A 20,718-nucleotide genomic window follows, 5' to 3' on the forward strand; every position below is an offset into this window, starting at 1 on the left:
AGATATTTCACTTTTAATTTTGCCATTTGCACTATTTCAGATAAGTCTCTAAATGCTCTTGATGTAGATCGTCTGTCTCGTGCAACACAAAAAGGTTTCAATAAATATCTTATTAAGCAAATTCAGAGAACAAAAGCGCTCTCTGTGGTAAGTCATTTCATGGTTAATGATCCTTTAATGATGTTTGTAAAAAAAAAAAAAAAGATATATTTTTTTTTTAGAATGATAAAACTATATTGTGATAATTGAGATGTACATATTTTAAGTTTTTCACTTTTTAAAGGGAATTTGTCAGGAGAATCAACCCTCCTAAGTCAGGAGTATGGGTTGCACCAAAAATTGACTAACTGATACCTTGGTATCTGCAAGCTGATGACTTACTGTAGAGAAATCCGCATATAATATGAAGTGGTAATATCTCTGGGTAGGATAAATGTTTCACAGAGTCTCCCTTTTAGAGCTTATTTTAATACTTATCCATCTGTATGTAACTTGGTCCCCTCGCTGCATTTGTAACTTCAGGCTCAGTTCATGACTGCTAAGGTGTGTGCAGATCGCCACGCTGCACAGTTTTCTTCTCTTCTATGTGCACTGGCTTCAACTTCCTCTTGCGTGGCTGGACAACATCTCAATGGAGCTGAGGAACGCATGTGTGTTCTTTGCTCCATTCATTGTCTATGGGACTGCCGAATAGAGAAATTGGTGATTCCAGAAGTACAATAAACAAGGATGCAGAAGCCAAGCATTCACATCTCTATTCCATTCAGGACAGGGCTGATGAATGCAGTTTTCAGGAGTCCAGAACTATGTTCTTAGAATCACATTGATCATCAAGTTATCCCCTACTCCACGATTAATCCATAACTTTTTCTTTGGAATAACCCTTTAATGGCTATAGATTTTGTCTTTAGGTTTAGGTGCTCATGCAAAAATAATTTAACCTTGGGATTGGGGATAACTTTCCTATAGCAGGGTGTCTGACTAATGAGGCTCTCATCAATTACAAGAATCGGGGCTCTAAAAAGCCACCGACCGAATAGAGCACTCATAATAGGAGTGGTAGGTAGTGAGAGCTCATCACTGCGCTTGGATGATCTTCGCCACTTCTATTAGAATTATTGGAACGGAAGTGCTCATGTTTAACCAGTGCAATTGGTGAGGCTCAGACGGTCGTACCCTAGCTATTGGGAAATTATACCCTATCCATGGGACGAATGTTACCTGTCAAACTTGAAAAAAACCCTTTAACTTTAGAGGAAAGCGCAAAATTACTTGAAAACTTATTCATACAGTGTGAACTTTTCCACATTTGTTTATGTTAAAATCTCAAACTTAACTGTATCCATGAAATTATTTTCAAAAGACGGTCAATATATATACGGACACTCCCATACACATAGGTAATTAGCCCAAGAAAAAATAATGATATATTTTCTCCACAAAAAGAGAGTACACAGTCCAATTCACATACAAATTGATTTTTTATTTAATGACAGCATAACAAAAAACACCATACTATTAAAAGAGATGCACACAGAATGAAGTAAAAATGGGACCAGCGGCATACAAAAATTGGCATCAAATTTCATTATCGCCGTTACAAGCTGACAAATATTCTAAATATCCAATCAAGTAATGCAGGACAAAAACACCCACTCCTAACAAAGTGCATATAGTGCCTAATTACGTATGCATCACAATGAGGTAGATAGGTAAATGAAAACCAGCATCACTATGAGATAATCTATTTGTCATGTAGAGACTTAGGGGTGCTTCACACACAGCGAGCTCGCTGCCGAGATCGCTGCTGAGTCACGCTTTTTGTGACGCAGCAGTGACCTCATTAGCGATCTCGCTGTGTGTGACACTGAGCAGCGATCTGGCCCCTGCTGCGAGATCGCTGCTCGTTACACACAGCCCTGGTTCGTTTTCTTCAAAGCCGCTCTCCTGCTGTGACACACAGATCGCTGTGTGTGACAGCAAGAGAGCGACAAATGAAGCGAGCAGGGAGCAGGAGCCGGCGTCTGACAGCTGAGGTAAGCTGTATCCAAGATAAACATCGGGTAACCAAGGTGGTTACCCGATATTTACCTTAGTTACCAGCCTCTGCAGCTCTCACGCTGCCTGTGCTGCCGGCTCCGGCTCTCTGCACATGTAGCTGCTGTACACATCGGGTTAATTAACCCGATGTGTACAGCAGCTAGGAGAGCAAGGAGCCAGCGCTAAGCAGTGTGCGCGGCTCCCTGCTCTCTGCACATGTAGCTGCATTACACATCGGGTTAATTAACCCGATGTGTACTGTAGCTATGGTAGGAGAGCAAGGAGCCAGCGCTCAGTGTGCGCGGCTCCCTGCTCCCTGCACACACAGCTGTGCGCTGGTAACTAATGTAAACATCGGGTAACCATACCCGATGTTTACCTTAGTTACCAGTCTCCGCAGCTTCCAGACGGCAGCTCCGTGCAAGCGCAGCGTCGCTTGCACGTCGCTGCTGGCTGGGGGCTGTTCACTGGTCGCTGGTGAGATCTGCCTGTTTGACAGCTCACCAGCGACCATGTAGCGATGCAGCAGCGATCCTGACCAGGTCAGATCGCTGGTCGGATCGCTGCTGCATCGCTAAGTGTGAAGGTACCCTTAGACAATCAATAACTGCCACCTCCTGCTGGTGCTGTGAGCCAGTAACCACAAGGAGTTATATGCGCTATTCTTCGCATGTCAGAATGAACAAGTGAGCCATCTTACCATACACTAAAACTTCCGGATTATAGGCAGATCACCATACCCCATATACGGACCAAGTGCATGGCTATGTGCACACCGTCAACCAATGACACTCAACATACTGCGCCCCTTGATGGTAAGATGGAAATAGAAAGAGGAGATTACCTGCACGGAGGATACGAAGGTGCCACGGTCCCATAGGACCCCTTTGGGGTTGCCTATGGGACCGTGGCACCTTCGTATCCTCCGTGCAGGTAATCTCCTCTTTCTATTTCCATCTTACCATCAAGGGGCGCAGTATGTTGAGTGTCATTGGTTGACGGTGTGCACATAGCCATGCACTTGGTCCGTATATGGGGTATGGTGATCTGCCTATAATCCGGAAGTTTTAGTGTATGGTAAGATGGCTCACTTGTTCATTCTGACATGCGAAGAATAGCGCATATAACTCCTTGTGGTTACTGGCTCACAGCACCAGCAGGAGGTGGCAGTTATTGATTGTCTAAGTCTCTACATGACAAATAGATTATCTCATAGTGATGCTGGTTTTCATTTACCTATCTACCTCATTGTGATGCATACGTAATTAGGCACTATATGCACTTTGTTAGGAGTGGGTGTTTTTGTCCTGCATTACTTGATTGGATATTTAGAATATTTGTCAGCTTGTAACGGCGATAATGAAATTTGATGCCAATTTTTGTATGCCGCTGGTCCCATTTTTACTTCATTCTGTGTGCATCTCTTTTAATAGTATGGTGTTTTTTGTTATGCTGTCATTAAATAAAAAATCAATTTGTATGTGAATTGGACTGTGTACTCTCTTTTTGTGGCGAAAATATATCATTATTTTTTCTTGGGCTAATTAACTGTATCCATGTGGTATTACTAAAAAAAAGTAAAAAGTGTTTGTGCACTGTAATGGAAATATTTTAAAAATAGAAATCTGAAAAGTGTGATATGCTTTTGTATTCAGCTTCCCTGAGTTAATACTAAGTAGGACCCTCTCAGCTTTTCATATCATGTGGCTGCCATTTTTCCCATTCTTCTTTGCAAAAAAAGCTGTAGCTCATTGAGATTGGATTGAGGCATCTGTGAACCGCAATTTTCAAGTCTTGTCACAGATTCTCAATGAGATTTTGGTCTGGACTTTGACTGAGCCATTCAAAGGCATGAATATGCTTTGATCTGAATAATTCCATTCTATCTCTCGCAGTGTGTTTAGGGTCATCCTGCTTGAAAGTAAACACCCTAGTCTCACATCTTTTGAGGCCTCTATCAGGTTTTTCTTCGGCACTGTATTTAGCTCCATCCATCTTCCCATCAACTCTGATCAGCTTCAGTGTCCTTGCTGCATCCACACAGCATGATGCCACCACCATGTTTGATGGAGGGGGATGGTGTTTTAAGGGTAAAGTGCATTGTTCCTTTTCCACCACACATTGTATTTGGCCCAAAAAGTTCTACTTTGGTGTCATCTCCTCTTCCACATGCTCACTTTGTGTCACCTACATGGCTTTTTGCAATCCGCAAATGGGACTTCTTATGGCTTGCTTTTTTCTTGCCACTTTAGCATAAATTCCAGACTTGTGGAGTTTAGAACAGTGCTTAGTTAGAGGTTTAGGCTATGTTCACACACTGCGTTTTTTACCTGCGTTTTTGGTCCGTTTTTGCTGCAGAAATTTCTTGAGAAATTCTTGTAACCTTTCTGCAGACATTCCCCAGCAAAACCTATGGCAAAAAAAATTAGCTGTGCACACACTGCGTTTTTTTCTTAAGAAAATTCTTTCAGTAGATTTTCTTAAGAAAAAGAATGAGCATGTCACTTCTTTTCTGCAGCTAACTGCGTTATTTGCCATAGATAATTGGCACAATAACGCAGGGAGCAACCAGCGGTAAAAACGCACCGAAAACGCGGCAAAAACGCAGGTGCGTTTTTGGTGCGTTTTTTAACGCAGGTGCACTAATCCTTCACTCTTAAGAAATTTCTTAAGAATTTTTCTTAAGAAAAATCATTTTTCTAGTGTGAACATAGCCTTAGAGCTTTGGCTATTTTTGTGATGCCTTTTTTTTTTATAGACAGAATCTCTGAAAAACAATCGCAGCATTCTGCAATTTAACCCTGAACTTGGATGAGACTCGAGCGTTCAAGCCGATGGGTGCAAGAGCAAAATCTGATGCCACACTATGGCATTTGATTTTTACTGGTACATTACAATTCTGTATTCATATGAAACTGTAAATAGTCCTGTAAATTATTAATAGCTGCTGCATATAGTCATGGCCAAAAGTAAGTAAAAGCATTTTTCCCAGAAAATTACATTTTTTTTCTTTTATACACTTTATATTTCCTTTGTATTTATTGGAACAACACAAAACACCAATAATAGGCTGGACAAAATTGTTGACACCTTTCAAAAATCGAGGGTAAACAAGCATGTGATGTCCGTTCAAACGCACCCGTGTAAACACTATAATCACACCGGAAACCAGATATATATATAATCTTACAATCACATCTGAAACCAGAAATATACCGTATATAATCTCTCAGACGTGTGTGTAAATATGTCTGTATGAATGCATATACTGTGTGTGTGTGTCTGTGTGTGTGTGTGTGTGTGTGTGTGTGTGTGTGTGTGTGTGTGTGTGTAAATATGTCTGTATGCATATACTGTGTGTGTGTGTGTGTGTGTGTGTGTGTAAGTAAATATGTCTGTATGAATGCATATACTGTGTGTGTGTGTGTGTAAATATGTCTGTATGAATGCATATACTGGATGTGTGTGTATTTATATACAGCTAGGATCATTTTATTTTCTTCATCGTTCCTTATGGGAGACCCAGACCATGGGTGTATAGCTTCTGCCTCCGGAGGACACACAAAGTACTACACTAAAAGTGTAGCTCCTCCCTCCGAGCATATACACCCCCTGGATGACAAATCTAACCAGTTCAATGCTTTGTGGTCAGGAGGTCACACACACACATGCATCCTCTGATTTTTGATTTTTAAGTTTTCTGATTTCAAAGATTTGGAAGAAAAGCGGGTCCAATCTGGACTCCCGGCATGTCCCTTCTCACCCCACTGTGTCGGATGTGCTGTTAAGGTTGACTTTACAAGGCTGGAGCCTTCACATGCCACGCTCCTTCACCATCCCCTGAGGCTCTGGCTTGAAGTGGGAGCCATCACGGTTCTCTCTGCTTTGCAGGAGACCGGTCTCCATCTGCAGCCCTGTCAGGATCCTGCCGGACGGAGCGCTCACCCCCCCCCAGGGACCTGGCCCTGCGTCTCATAAGCTAAGTATTGAGACGTTATTCAGGGGTCCCTTGTACATGTATTGAGGGGAGAGTGTGTTTTTTAACTCTGCTGTGATTTCCGGCCGGTTCTCTGGGTTTTTCCTGAGAACCGCGCCGAGGGTGCCTGCTCGTCGGCCGCATTTAAAAATCTAGGCCCCGGCTTCAGTTGCGGCCTAGTTTCGTTTTCAGTTCCCCTGCATGTCAGTCATGCAGGGGAACAGTGCGGCGCCGCCCACCGGCCGGTCAGCAGAGGGGAGGACACTCCTCTCTGAGGAGATGTTTCCCTCCCCTGTATCTCTCCTTGGCCCTCCGGTTCCCGCTCTTGGGCTAAACCCCGCCTCCCCTCCTCTATCCGGCGCCATTTTATCAGCGTTCACACACTGATCGGCGCTGGCTGCTGCAACTTCTGCATCCCTGGGGGTCTGAGCTGTGGAATCCGGAGGGCACACAAAAACCGGTCTGGTAAGCCACAACCTCTGGTTGTGGGCTTTATTATACACTCTCAGGGGGTCATTCTAAAGGAGTGTATTCTTTACTGCAGAGCCTCCACCTTAGCAGCATGCCTCTCACTAGGAGCAAGGCTGCAAGGCTGTACTCTATATGCACTGCATGTCAGCTCATTCTGCTGAACCGAGCACATATCCACATTGTGATGCCTGCTCTAACATGGTGGTGCCTCAGCCTGGAGCCTCCTCAGGGGTCCCTCCGGCTGCTCCGGCCCCGGTGGCTGAACCCCCGGCTTGGGTAGCATCGTTTTCCAAAGCTATCTCCCAGTCTTTTGCCGACTCCATGGGACAGCTGTCCCGGGCTCTGCTGACCATGCATCAGCCCCCTTCTCAGGGCGCCTCTGCTGCTCCGACTCGCTCTGCAGAGCTAACAGAGCATGTTTTAGGACCCCATCCTCCTAAACGGAGACGCAGGGACTCTTCTCCTTCCTCGTCCCACGGCTCTGATTCACGAGCTGAATTGCAGGGCGAGGAGGATACTTTTACTGTGGGCTCAGACGCTACCTCTATGTACCCCATTGATTTATCTGAGGGTGATGCGGATGTTAGTGACTTGATTGCATCCATTAACTCCGTACTGAACCTCAATCCACCAGTGTCAGAGGAACAAGCCTCTCTGGTAGAAATACACCAGTTTACCTCACCTAAGAGAACAAGGAGTATGTTTTTTTACCACTCCAGTTTTCAGGCCACTGTTACCAAGCCCAGGGCATGTCCTGACAAACGCTTCCCGAAGCGTAGTTCTGATGACCGTTTTCCCTTTCCACCAGAAGTGGTCAAGGAGTGGGCTCACTCACCAAAGGTAGACCCTCCGGTGTCTAGAATCTCAGCCCGGACAGTCGTATCTGTGGCCGATGGCACCTCTCTTAAGGATCCCACTGACCGCTAGGTTGACCTTCTGGCCAAATCTGTATATGAGGCGGCAGGAGCTTTGTTCTCCCCGTCCTTTGCAGCAGTGTGGGCTCTTAAGGCAGTCTCTGCTTCTCTGGCGGAGATACATTCCCTCGCCAGGGACTCTATACCCGAGATGGTTGCCTTAACTTCCCACGCTTCGGCTTTTTCATCCTATGCCATGTCTGCCATTCTGGAGGCTTCTCACCGCACGGCGGTGGCTTCCGCTAATTCCCTCGCGATCCGCAGGATCTTGTGGCTTCGAGAGTGGAAAGCAGACGCTTTTTCCAAGAAGTATCTTGCTGGGCTCCCCTTTGCTGGGTCCCGGCTGTTCGGTGAACAACTGGATGAAATTATTAAGGAAGCTACTGGCGGGAAGAGTACTTCCTTGCCACAAACTAAATCAAGGAAGCCTGTCCAGGGCAGGAACCAGTCGAGGTTTCGTTCCTTTCGTTCCTCTAACTGGTCATCCTCTAAGCCCTCAGCTTCGTCCACTAACTCAGCCAAGGACCGAAAACCCAGCTGGCGCGCGAAGCCGCGTCCTCAGAAGAACGGAGGAGCCGCTGCCACTAAGGCAGCCTCCTCTTGACTATCTGGCTGCGCCAGCAACGTCCTTGGTCGGTGGCAGGCTCTCCCACTTTGGCGACGTGTGGTTTCAACACGTCTCCGATCAGTGGGTGCGGGATATCATCTCCCACGGCTACAGGATAGAATTTTCTTCCAGCCCGCCAAACAGATTTTTTTATGTCCACTCCCCCCTGCTCCAAAGCCGCTGCCTTCTCACAGGCCGTGGCATCCTTGCAGGCCAACGGAGTAATTGTTCCGGTTCCCGCCCGGGAACGGTTCAGAGGTTTCTACTCAAACCTCTTCCTAGTCCCCAAGAAGGACGGTTCCTTCCGGCCCATCCTGGATCTCAAGCTTCTCAACAAGCATGTTCAGGTGCGGCACTTTCGCATGGAATCTCTGCGATCGGTCATTGCCTCAATGACCCAAGGAGATTTTCTAGCATCCATCGACATCAGAGATGCCTATCTGCATGTGCCAATTGCAGTTTCACACCAGCGTTGGCTACGCTTTGCAATCGGAGAGGAACATTTCCAATTCGTGGCTCTCCCCTTCTGGTTAGCCACGGCCCCTCGAGTATTTACCAAGGTCATGGCAGCAGTGGTTGCGGTTCTGCATCTCCAGGGGTTGGCAGTAATCCCCTACCTGAACGACCTTCTAGTCAAGGCCTCATCCAGTGCAGACTGTCAGCGGAGTGTCTCGCTCACTCTCGCCACGCTTGTTCAATTCGGGTGGCTTGTCAATCTGCCCAAGTCCACTCTGACCCCGACCCAGGAACTTACGTACCTAGGGATGCAATTCGAGACTCTGCCGGCACTTGTGAAGCTGCCCTTAGTCAAACAGCAGTCACTTCATCTGGCGGTGCGTTCTCTGATGAAGCCCCGCCGTCATTCCATCAGGCACCTCATGCAGGTGCTGGGTCAGATGGTGGCGTCAATGGAAGCGGTTCCCTTTGCCCAGTTCCATCTGCGTCCTCTGCAGCTGGACATTCTCCGCTTTTGGGACAAGCGGACCTCTTCCTTGCACAGACTAGTGGCTCTGTCGCCACAGACCAGGAGCTCTCTTCAGTGGTGGCTTCGGCCCCTCTCTCTGTCTCAGGGACGGTCCTTCCTGACTCCGTCCTGGGTGATCCTCACCACGGACGCCAGTCTCTCCGGCTGGGGAGCAGTATTTCTCCACCACCAAGCACAGGGCACTTGGACTCCGTCCGAATCAGCCCTCTCGATCAATGTGCTGGAAATCAGAGCTGTGCTCCTATCTCTCCTAGCCTTTCACCACCTGTTGGCGGGCAAGCACATTCGAGTCCAGTCGGACAACGCGACAGCGGTTGCCTACATCAATCACCAGGGCGGGAATCGCAGCCGCCTGGCAATGTTGGAGGTTCAACGCATCCTTCAGTGGACGGAGGACTCCAAGTCCACCATATCCGCAGTCCACATCCCAGGCGTAGAAAACTGGGAGGCAGATTATCTCAGCCGTCAAACCGTGGACAGCGGCGAGTGGGCCCTGCATCCGTCAGTGTTCCGATCAATCTGCCGCAAGTGGGGCACCCCGGTAGTGGATCTAATGGCATCCCGGCACAACAACAAGGTCCCGGTTTACGTGGCTCGCTCCCACGATCCTCAGGCCTTCGCAGCGGACGCGCTGGTTCAAGATTGGTCCCAGTTCCGTCTGGCCTACGTGTTTCCCCCTCTAACTCTCTTGCCCAGAGTCCTGTGCAAGATCAGAATGGAGGGCCGTCGGGTTATAATCATTGCTCCAGACTGGCCCAGGCGAGCTTGGTACTCAGACCTGCTCCGTCTGTCCGTAGAAATGCTGTGGCATCTCCCGGACCGCCCAGACCTTCTCTCTCAAGGTCCGTTTTTCCGCCAGAATTCTGCGGCTCTCAGATTGACGGCGTGGCTCTTGAGTCCTGGATCCTGACTGCTTCAGGCATTCCTTCCGAGGTCATCTCCACTATGACTCAGGCTCGGAAGTCTTCCTCGGCCAGGATTTACCACAGGACTTGGAGGATTTTCCTGTCCTGGTGTCGCTCTTCCGGCCATGCTCCTTGGCCATTTTCTTTGCCGACCATCCTGTCCTTTCTACAGTCCGGTCTGCAGCTAGGACTATCCCTCAATTCCCTCAAGGGACAGGTCTCGGCTCTGTCGGTATTGTTCCAGCGGCGTATCGCCCGACTGGCCCAGGTGCGCACCTTCATGCAGGGCGCATCTCACATCATTCCTCCTTACCGGCGGCCTTTGGATCCCTGGGACCTTAATCTAGTCCTCACGGCCTTACAGAAACCCCCCTTTGAGCCTCTTAGGGAGGTTCCTTTGTTTCGACTTTCACAGAAAGTGGTCTTTCTGGTGGCCATAACTTCTCTCAGGAGAGTCTCTGATTTGGCTGCGCTCTCTTCGGAGTCACCTTTTTTGGTTTTTCACCAAGACAAGGTGGTTCTTCGTCCGACTCCGGACTTTCTCCCTAAGGTGGTGTCTTCTTTCCACCTTAACCAGGACATTTCATTGCCTTCCCTTTGTCCGGCCCCTGTGCATCGCTTCGAGAAAGCGTTGCATACTTTGGATTTGGTGCGGGCGCTCCGAATCTATGTGTCACGCACCGCCGCTCTTAGGCGGTGCACCTCTCTTTTTGTGCTAACCACGGGTCAGCGCAAGGGTCTCTCGGCTTCTAAACCGACCCTAGCTCGTTGGATTAGGTCGGCCATATCCGATGCCTACCAATGTTCTCAGGTGCCCCCACCGCCAGGGATTAAGGCGCACTCGACCAGAGCTGTCGGTGCCTCCTGGGTTTTCAGGCACCAGGCTACGGCTCAGCAGGTTTGTCAGGCTGCCACTTGGTCTAGTCTGCACACCTTTTCGAAGCACTACCAAGTGCATGCTCATGCTTCGGCAGATGCGAGCTTGGGCAGACGCATCCTTCAGGCGGCTGTCGCCCATTTGTGAAGTTAGGTTTTGCCTATTTCTCAGTTCTGTTTATTTCCCACCCATGGACTGCTTTGAGACGTCCCATGGTCTGGGTCTCCCATAAGGAACGATGAAGAAAAGGAGAATTTTGTTACTTACCGTAAATTCTTTTTCTTATAGTTCCGACATGGGAGACCCAGCACCCTCCCTGTTGCCTGTTGGCAGTTCTTGTTCCGTGTGTTTTCACCGGCTGTTGTTGTAGACAGAGGTTCCGGTTATTCCAGGTTTTACTCTATCTCTACTTATGGGTGGATGTCCTCCTTTAGCTTTTGCACTAAACTGGTTAGATTTGTCATCCAGGGGGTGTATATGCTCGGAGGGAGGAGCTACACTTTTAGTGTGGTACTTTGTGTGTCCTCCGGAGGCAGAAGCTATACACCCATGGTCTGGGTCTCCCATGTCGGAACTATAAGAAAAAGAATTTACGGTAAGTAACAAAATTCTCCTTTTTTTATTGTTTTCTAGAAAGATGAATCCTCTTTGGCAGCAGTAAGGAGTAGAGTTGTAAGATTACTTGGAAGTCTAGGGGGACAGATTAATCGCAGCCTTGTAACAGGTAAGTTTCCTTTCTTATTGAAAAATATTTTGTATGATAATTTTAGAATGTATCCAGTGTATTCATTTTTTAATTCAAAAGACCGGGAATGCGATAAAACAATAAATTAACCAATGTTAACCCCTATGCCTCCCGGAAGCTCCTACTGCTATAATCCCTGTCAATCTCTGTGTTAATTTGGGCAACTAATCATGAGTAGGACACTTCAAAGTTTGGGGAATACAGTAAAGAGACAATTTTATACCTGGTAGGGAATTTCTCCAGAATAAAATGTGTGAAAGATATTAGATGTGTATATGTAATGTTCTGACAGCAGAACTATGTGCACGCTGAACACTTAACTGCTTCAGGAACGCCCACTGTAAATACCATATTTTTCGGACCATAAGACGCACTTTTTTTCCCCCAAATGTTGGGGGAAAGTTGGGGGTGCGTCTTAAGGTCTGACTGTGGCTGCGGGGAATGAGGGTGCTGCGGTGGAGCGGGTCATCAGGGGCACGAGCAGGCTACTATAGCAGCCTGCCGTGACCACGTGTGCCCGCTCATTACATATGCACGCCCATCCTCCTGCCCATTTCTCAGCGCAGAAGCCGGCGCTGACAGGTGGGCGGGAGGACGAGCGGGGACGCGCGCATAGTAAAGAGCCGGTCCACATGATCACCCCTCGCAATTACAGCCTGGAGTGATCATGTGCGGCTGTATTCACTGCCCCCCGCACATCATTATCAGCGCGGGGTGCAGTGAATCAGTACACTCACCCGTCCCCGTGTGTGGAGCCGTTCCCCCGCAGCTCGCGATGTCTTCCTGTCTGTGCCGGTCAGCTGATCTGTGCTGATCAGCTGATCGGCACAGACAGGAAGACATCGCGTGCTGCAGGGGAACGGCTCCACAAACGCAGGTCAGCGGCGCAGAGAGGAAGATGATCGGTGCTGGAGGGAGTGAGGAAAAGGTGAGTATAAACTTTTGGTTTTTTTTCTCTGTGCTATAGGATACAGGCCATATACCAGGATGGTATATGAGCACGATGGAGGCATATAGCAGGATGGGAGTATATGAGCAGGAGGGATGGGGGTTATATGAACAGGATGGAAGTATATGAACAGGATGGGGGTATATGAACAGGATGGATGGGGGCAGGGCCGGCGTCAGCACGCGGCATACCCGGGCAAATGCCGGGGCCCTGGAGAGCTGGGGGGGCCCACTCGGCCTCGTCAGTTCTGTTGCCCCCGGGCCGAGTTCCGGGGACAGCAGTCCTTGGCACTGGAAACTGTGGCTGCCGGCCCTTTAAGGCCCTCATTAAGGAATAACATTTGGAACTCCATTCTATGTCTGAACTGGGTGCAAAAAACCTAAAAAACATCACTATGGGGAGATAAGGTATGCACACCAGTGACTATGGAAGGGGAATACATGTAATAGCAGAAACTGCTGTGTGAATACTGACATGAAAAATTCAATAGCTATTTGTAAGAATGAAATGTGAAAAATGGAACCTGCATTACTGCCATGAATATATGAATAAAGAGAAATTTAGCTACTGAATTGATCAATGCAATAGAGCCCCAACACTACGCCAAAGTATTTCTCTACGTTGGGGTCCCTAGCTAGTATGTATCCTCTCATGCAGTTAAAAAACTTACCGTGTATGGGAAGCGGAGACCCAGGCTATATATACGATGTGGATTGGCAATAGGTGTGTATGGGGAGGGTTCACAAACGAAAAACTACTAACATTAAGGAATAACATTTGGAACTCCATTCTATGTCTGAACTGGGTGCAAAAAACCTAAAAAACATCACTATGGGGAGACTTTAAGGCCCTCAGACCACAGCGTTCACTGTGTTCTCCTGCATTGAGCATCATCTGTGGGCGGAGCTACCGGCCGGCGTCCTGCTCGGTCACACAGATGAAGGAGTTACAGTGCCAGCCAGTGACCCTCAGCACATCGCTTCCCTCCAGCGCTGTGTGGGCCCCATCTGCACCGTGACCTGATCAGTATGTGGGACATCACTCCCTCCCCGCCCCTCCCTGTCCCCCCGTGCGTGTGTGGGCCCCGCAGAGCCGCATGTGTGGGCCCCGCAGAGCCGCGTGTGTGTGGGCCCCGGAGCCGCGTGTGTGGGCCCCGCAGAGCCGCGTGTGTGGGCCCCGCAGAGCCGCATGTGTGGGCCCCGCAGAGCGGCTTGTGTGGCCCCCGGAGCCGCGTGTGTGGGCCCCGCAGAGCAAGGTGTGTGTTTGTATGTATGTATATATGCAGCAGAGCAGTATGCGTGTCTACATTTATGTATATATGCAGCAGAGCAGTATGCGTGTCTGTATGTATGTATGTATATATGCAGCAGAGCAGTATGTGTGTCTGTATGTATGTATGTATATATGCAGCAGAGCAGTATGCGTGTCTATATGTATGTATATATGCAGCAGAGCAGTATGCGTGTCTATATGTATGTATATATGCAGCAGAGCAGTATGCGTGTCTATATGTATGTATATATGCAGCAGAGCAGTATGCGTGTCTATATGTATGTATATATGCAGCAGAGCAGTATGCGTGTCTATATGTATGTATATATGCAGCAGAGCAGTATGCGTGTCTATATGTATGTATATATGCAGCAGAGCAGTATGCGTGTCTATATATATATGTATGCATGCAGCAGAGCAGTATGCGTGTCTATATGTATGTATATATGCAGCAGAGCAGTATGCGTGTCTATATGTATGTATATATGCAGCAGAGCAGTATGCGTGTCTATATGTATGTATATATGCAGCAGAGCAGTATGCGTGTCTATATGTATGTATGCATGCAGCAGAGCAGTATGCGTGTCTATATGTATGTATATATGCAGCAGAGCAGTATGCATGTCTGTATGTATGTATATATATATGCAGCAGAGCAGTATGCGTGTCTATATGTATGTATATATGCAGCAAAGCAGTATGCGTGTCTGTATGTATGTATATATGCAGCAGAGCAGTATGCGTGTCTGTATGTATGTATGTATATATGCAGCAGAGCAGTATGCGTGTCTATATGTATGTATATATGCAGCAGAGCAGTATGCGTGTCTGTATGTATGTATGTATATATGCAGCAGAGCAGTATGCGTGTCTATATGTATGTATATATGCAGCAGAGCAGTATGCGTGTCTATATGTATGTATGCATGCAGCAGAGCAGTATGCGTGTCTATATGTATGTATATATGCAGCAGAGCAGTATGCATGTCTATATGTATGTATATATATATGCAGCAGAGCAGTATGCGTGTCTATATGTATGTATATATATATGCAGCAGAGCAGTATGCATGTCTGTATGTATGTATGTATATATATGCAGCAGAGCAGTATGCGTGTCTGTATGTATGCAGCAGAGCAGTGTGTGTCTGTCTATATGTATGTCTGCAGCAGAGCAGTGTATGTGTGTGTGTCTGTATGTATGTATGTATATATGCAGCAGAGCAGTATGCGTGTCTATATGTATGTATATATATATGCAGCAGAGCAGTATGCGTGTCTGTATGTATATATGCAGCAGAGCAGTATGCGTGTCTGTATGTATATATGCAGCAGAGCAGTATGCGTGTCTGTATGTATGTATGTATATATGCAGCAGAGCAGTATGCGTGTCTATATGTATGTATGTATGTATATATATATGCAGCAGAGCAGTATGCGTGTCTGTATGTATATATGCAGCAGAGCAGTATGCGTGTCTGTATGTATGTATGTATATATGCAGCAGAGCAGTATGCATGTCTGTATGTATGTATGTATATATGCAGCAGAGCAGTATGCGTGTCTATATGTATGTATATATATATATGCAGCAGAGCAGTATGCGTGTCTATATGTATGTATATATGCAGCAGAGCAGTATGCGTGTCTATATGTATGTATATATGCAGCAGAGCAGTATGCGTGTCTATATGTATGTATATATGCAGCAGAGCAGTATGCGTGTCTATATGTATGTATGCATGCAGCAGAGCAGTATGCGTGTCTATATGTATGTATATATGCAGCAGAGCAGTATGCATGTCTGTATGTATGTATATATATATGCAGCAGAGCAGTATGCGTGTCTATATGTATGTATATATGCAGCAGAGCAGTATGCGTGTCTGTATGTATGTATATATGCAGCAGAGCAGTATGCGTGTCTGTATGTATGTATGTATATATGCAGCAGAGCAGTATGCGTGTCTATATGTATGTATATATGCAGCAGAGCAGTATGCGTGTCTGTATGTATGTATGTATATATGCAGCAGAGCAGTATGCGTGTCTATATGTATGTATATATGCAGCAGAGCAGTATGCGTGTCTATATGTATGTATATATGCAGCAGAGCAGTATGCGTGTCTACATGTATGTATATATGCAGCAGAGCAGTATGCGTGTCTGTATGTATGTATGTATATATGCAGCAGAGCAGTATGTGTGTCTGTATGTATGTATGTATATATGCAGCAGAGCAGTATGCGTGTCTATATGTATGTATATATGCAGCAGAGCAGTATGCGTGTCTATATGTATGTATATATGCAGCAGAGCAGTATGCATGTCTATATGTATGTATATATATATGCAGCAGAGCAGTATGCGTGTCTATATGTATGTATATATATATGCAGCAGAGCAGTATGCATGTCTGTATGTATGTATGTATATATATGCAGCAGAGCAGTATGCGTGTCTGTATGTATGCAGCAGAGCAGTGTGTGTCTGTCTATATGTATGTCTGCAGCAGAGCAGTGTATGTGTGTGTGTCTGTATGTATGTATGTATATATGCAGCAGAGCAGTATGCGTGTCTATATGTATGTATATATATATGCAGCAGAGCAGTATGCGTGTCTGTATGTATATATGCAGCAGAGCAGTATGCGTGTCTGTATGTATATATGCAGCAGAGCAGTATGCGTGTCTGTATGTATGTATGTATATATGCAGCAGAGCAGTATGCGTGTCTATATGTATGTATGTATATATATATGCAGCAGAGCAGTATGCGTGTCTGTATGTATATATGCAGCAGAGCAGTATGCGTGTCTGTATGTATGTATGTATATATGCAGCAGAGCAGTATGCATGTCTGTATGTATGTATGTATGTATATATGCAGCAGAGCAGTATGCGTGTCTATATGTATGTATATATATATATGCAGCAGAGCAGTATGCGTGTCTGTATGTATGTATATATATATGCAGCAAAGCAGTATGCGTGTCTATATGTATGTATATATATATGCAGCAGAGCAGTATGCGTGTCTGTATGTATGCAGCAGAGCAGTGTGTGTCTGTCTATATGTATGTCTGCAGCAGAGCAGTGTATGTGTGTGTGTCTGTATGTATGTATGCATGCAGCAGAGCAGTGTGTGTGTCTGTATGTATGTATGCATGCAGCAGAGCAGTATGTGTGTGTCTGTCTATATGTATGTATGCAGCAGAGCAGTGTGTGTGTGTCTGTCTATCTGTATGTATGTATGTAGCAGAGCAGTATGTGTGTGTCTGTATGTATGTAGCAGAGCAGTATGTGTGTGTCTGTCTATATGTATGTATGCAGCATAGCAGTGTGTGTCTCTGTATGTATGCATGTATGATGTGTATCTATGTATGTCAGTGTATATGACTGTATAGATTTGTCTGTTTATATGTATTTTTGTGAGTTTGTCTTTAAATATGTATATGTACGTGTATGTATCTGTGTATGTGTGTGTGTCTGCGTGTTTATGGGGCCCACTGGGACTCTTCCGCCCGGGGCCCACAAAAACCTGGAGCCGGCCCTGGATGGGGGGTATATGAACAGGATGGAAGTATATGAACAGGATGGATGGGGGGTATATGAACAGGATGTGGGGTATATGAACAGGATGGGGGGTATATGAACAGGATGGGGGGTATATGAACAGGATGGGGGGTATATGAACAGGATGGGGGTATATGAACAGGATGGGGGTATATGAACAGGATGGGGGTATATGAACAGGATGGGGGTATATGAACAGGATGGGGGTATATGAACAGGATGGGGGTATATGAACAGGATGGGGGTATATGAACAGGATGGGGGTATATGAACAGGATGGGGGTATATGAACAGGATGGGGGTATATGAACAGGATGGGGGTATATGAACAGGATGGGAGTATATGAACAGGATGGGGGTATATGAACAGGATGGGAGTATATGAGCAAGACGGATGGGGGGTATATGAACAGGATGGGGGGTATATGAACAGGATGGGGGGTATATGAACCGGATGCGGGGTATATGAACCGGATGGGGGGTATATGAACCGGATGGGGGGTATATGAACCGGATGGGGGGTATATGAACCGGATGGGGGGGTATATGAACAGGATGGGGGGGTATATGAACAGGATGGGGGGGTATATGAACAGGATGGGGGGGTATATGAACAGGATGGGGGGGTATATGAACAGGATGGGGGGTATATGAACAGGATGGGGGGTATATGAACAGGATGGGGGGTATATGAACAGGATGGGGGGTATATGAACCGGATGGGGGGGTATATGAACCGGATGGGGGGTATATGAACCGGATGGGAGGTATATGAACCGGATGGGGGGTATATGAACCGGATGGGGGGTATATGAACCGGATGGGGGGTATATGAACCGGATGGGGGGTATATGAATAGGATGGGGGAATATGAGCAGGATGCTGGTATATAAGCAGGATGGGGGTTTATAGCAGGATCATATACAAGGCAGGAGGATCATTACCAGGATGGGGCACCTTTTAGTAGAGAATTTGGGGACATTACCCCCATAACAGTGTCAGCAGCAGATCCTCGCCCCATAACAGTGTGTCATGACCACATTTTTTTGCTTAAAGTTTTATTTTCCTCCTCTAAAACCAGGGTGCGTCTTATAGTCCGAAAAATACGGTACACGTCTGTGCTTGCTGGGTTCTGTGCATCATCCTGGCCGATAGCTGCCTCTCTGCCACCCAGCCCACATCAGGTTGTGGGCAACAAGAAATTTCTTCTCCTGCTCCAGGAAACGCAGTGTTTTTCAATTTGTTAAAATAAAGATAACGTGCCCAACCTTTTTTCCTGAGTAACAGGAAATAACATATGTATGTAGGAACTTCATAGCCATAACATTCTATATAATACAGCTAAAGGCAATCTGTCTCCATGTTTTTGCTACTCAATTGAGAGCAGTATAATGTAGGGGCAGAGACCTTCATTTTAGCGATATATAATTTACTCGGCTGCTTATTGCAGTTTTGATAAAATCAATGTTTTATCTGCTGCCATTTTACCAGTTTTGTAAATGCTGAGCTCTGTATAACCTGTCCACACCACTGATTTGCCGCTTTCTCTGTACACTGTGTATAGGCAGAAAACTGCCAGTCATTGTATTGGGCGTTTTAAGACTATATGGCAGCTTGTTTACTAGTACTCTACTGCAGATAAAACAGTGGTGTTATAAAAACTACGCTAAAAAGCCCCATCACTGGAAACGGTCTGCCCTGACATTATGCTGCTCTCAGATTATGTAGCCAAACTTGGTGATAAGATTCCCTTTAAGAGAATCTGTTAGCATAATTTCACACCCCAGACTACTTACATGTGCATGAAGCCCTTTTAAAGACATATCTATTGATACCTTTATATGACCAGTCTGTTCCTCCGTTACTGAAACTCAGGATTTGAATTTATATGCAAATGACTATGATAAATCTGAAGACTGTCACTCCAGCTCTATTCCCCGCTTAGTGCCACCGTCTCTTTCTTGACTGACAGCTCCTTTTCCTGAAGTCACACAGCATAGAGGGTTTCAGTCAAGCAGCTGTAGATGGAACTATGTGAGGAATAGAGTTGGAGTGACAGAGGCTTCAGATCTACAACTTTGTGTACATAACAATTCAAACGCTGATTAGTTTTGAATCAGTATATCCATGGCTATTTCTGAGTAGCAGGTGGTGGTGTATATTCTCATATTGAGAGACCATTATATATAGATATATGGGTTAGTAGTAGAAGAGCAGACAGGCCACATAAAGACATTGTTGGATTTCTCTTTGACAGAGCTACATGCGCATTTAAATAATTTTGGGTGTGAAAGTTTGTTGACAGATTCCCTTTAACATTTTCTATTCATTGGTCTATAGTGTACACGAGTATGCATGCAGAAAAAATACTATAGCATATACTGTACTGTCTCATGATGGTGTAAAGTCGCGGTATGATTACTATGATTGTGACTCTTGCATTGGAAGACAAGATTTGAGGGATCTTGCCAAAAGCAATGTTTTGTAGGGCAGCCTGTGATCTCCTCTATTGTCTGCAGCGCTGTGAGCATGACGTCATCACAGCAGACAGTAGCAGACATCGGGAGCAGAGGACGAGACTGCACTGCACCTGGGGGAGCAAATAGAGCGCGTATATATTTATATACAGATTTATTTAGTCAGTCCAGTACACCACTGCGCAACCAGCTCTGTCCTCACCTATTGTACCAGCACCCATTCCCAGTAGATTGCGAGCCCTCGCGGGCAGGGTCCTCTCTCCTCCTATACCAGTCTGTCTTGTACTGTTAATGATTGTTGTACGTATACCCTCTTTCACTTGTAAAGCGCCATGGAATAAATGGCGCTATAATAATAAATAATAATAATTTATTTATATCAGGCTGCATCTGGGGACAGAGGTTTACAGAAAACTTCTTTAAAGGAGCCGGTCTGGTCTTGTATGCACCCAGAACCACGAGCAGTTCTGGGTGCATATTGCTAATCCCTGCCTGACTGTCCCAGCATCAAGTAGCATAGATAAAGATTCTTTATGATATGCTAATGAGCACAGGGACCAGTTGCAAGGGCGGTGATGTGCGTACCTCTGTCCGTTGTCACTGCATTAGACGCTGGGCAGTACGCATGATCAGAAATCCCAATGCTTTCGGTCATGCGCAGTAGACCTCTCTGAAGCCGGGACGCGTACAGCTGGCTTCACAGTGCGCATGATCGGAAGTGCCGGGTATTCTGATCATACGCACTGACCCTATGCCTGGCATTCTGAGGCGGTGCAACGGACACAGGTATGTGCGTCACCGCTGATGACGCTGGGCAACGGGCATCGAATAACATGTTAGCATTCTATTGTGGCCGTGCTAACATGCTAAGAGGGCAGAAAGAGCAGGAATTAACACCCTTGCGACTAGTCCCTGTGCTCATTA

At 46.4% G+C, this 20,718-nt stretch overlaps 1 protein-coding gene across 1 annotated transcript in view; it reads left to right on the forward strand.

Moving 5' to 3' along the window:
• PRKDC (protein kinase, DNA-activated, catalytic subunit) overlaps positions 1 to 20,718 on the forward strand; it is a 527,347-nt gene that overhangs the window by 237,407 nt on the left and 269,222 nt on the right. Inside the window, exons 22-23 of the mRNA XM_075353287.1 lie at positions 41 to 147; positions 11,409 to 11,499. Of these exons, the coding sequence (XP_075209402.1) occupies positions 41 to 147; positions 11,409 to 11,499 (198 nt within the window). The remainder of the gene's footprint in view (positions 1 to 40; positions 148 to 11,408; positions 11,500 to 20,718) is intronic.

The sequence above is a fragment of the Anomaloglossus baeobatrachus genome, chromosome 6, assembly GCF_048569485.1.
Source record: "Anomaloglossus baeobatrachus isolate aAnoBae1 chromosome 6, aAnoBae1.hap1, whole genome shotgun sequence".
Taxonomy (NCBI): Eukaryota; Metazoa; Chordata; class Amphibia; order Anura; family Aromobatidae; genus Anomaloglossus; species Anomaloglossus baeobatrachus.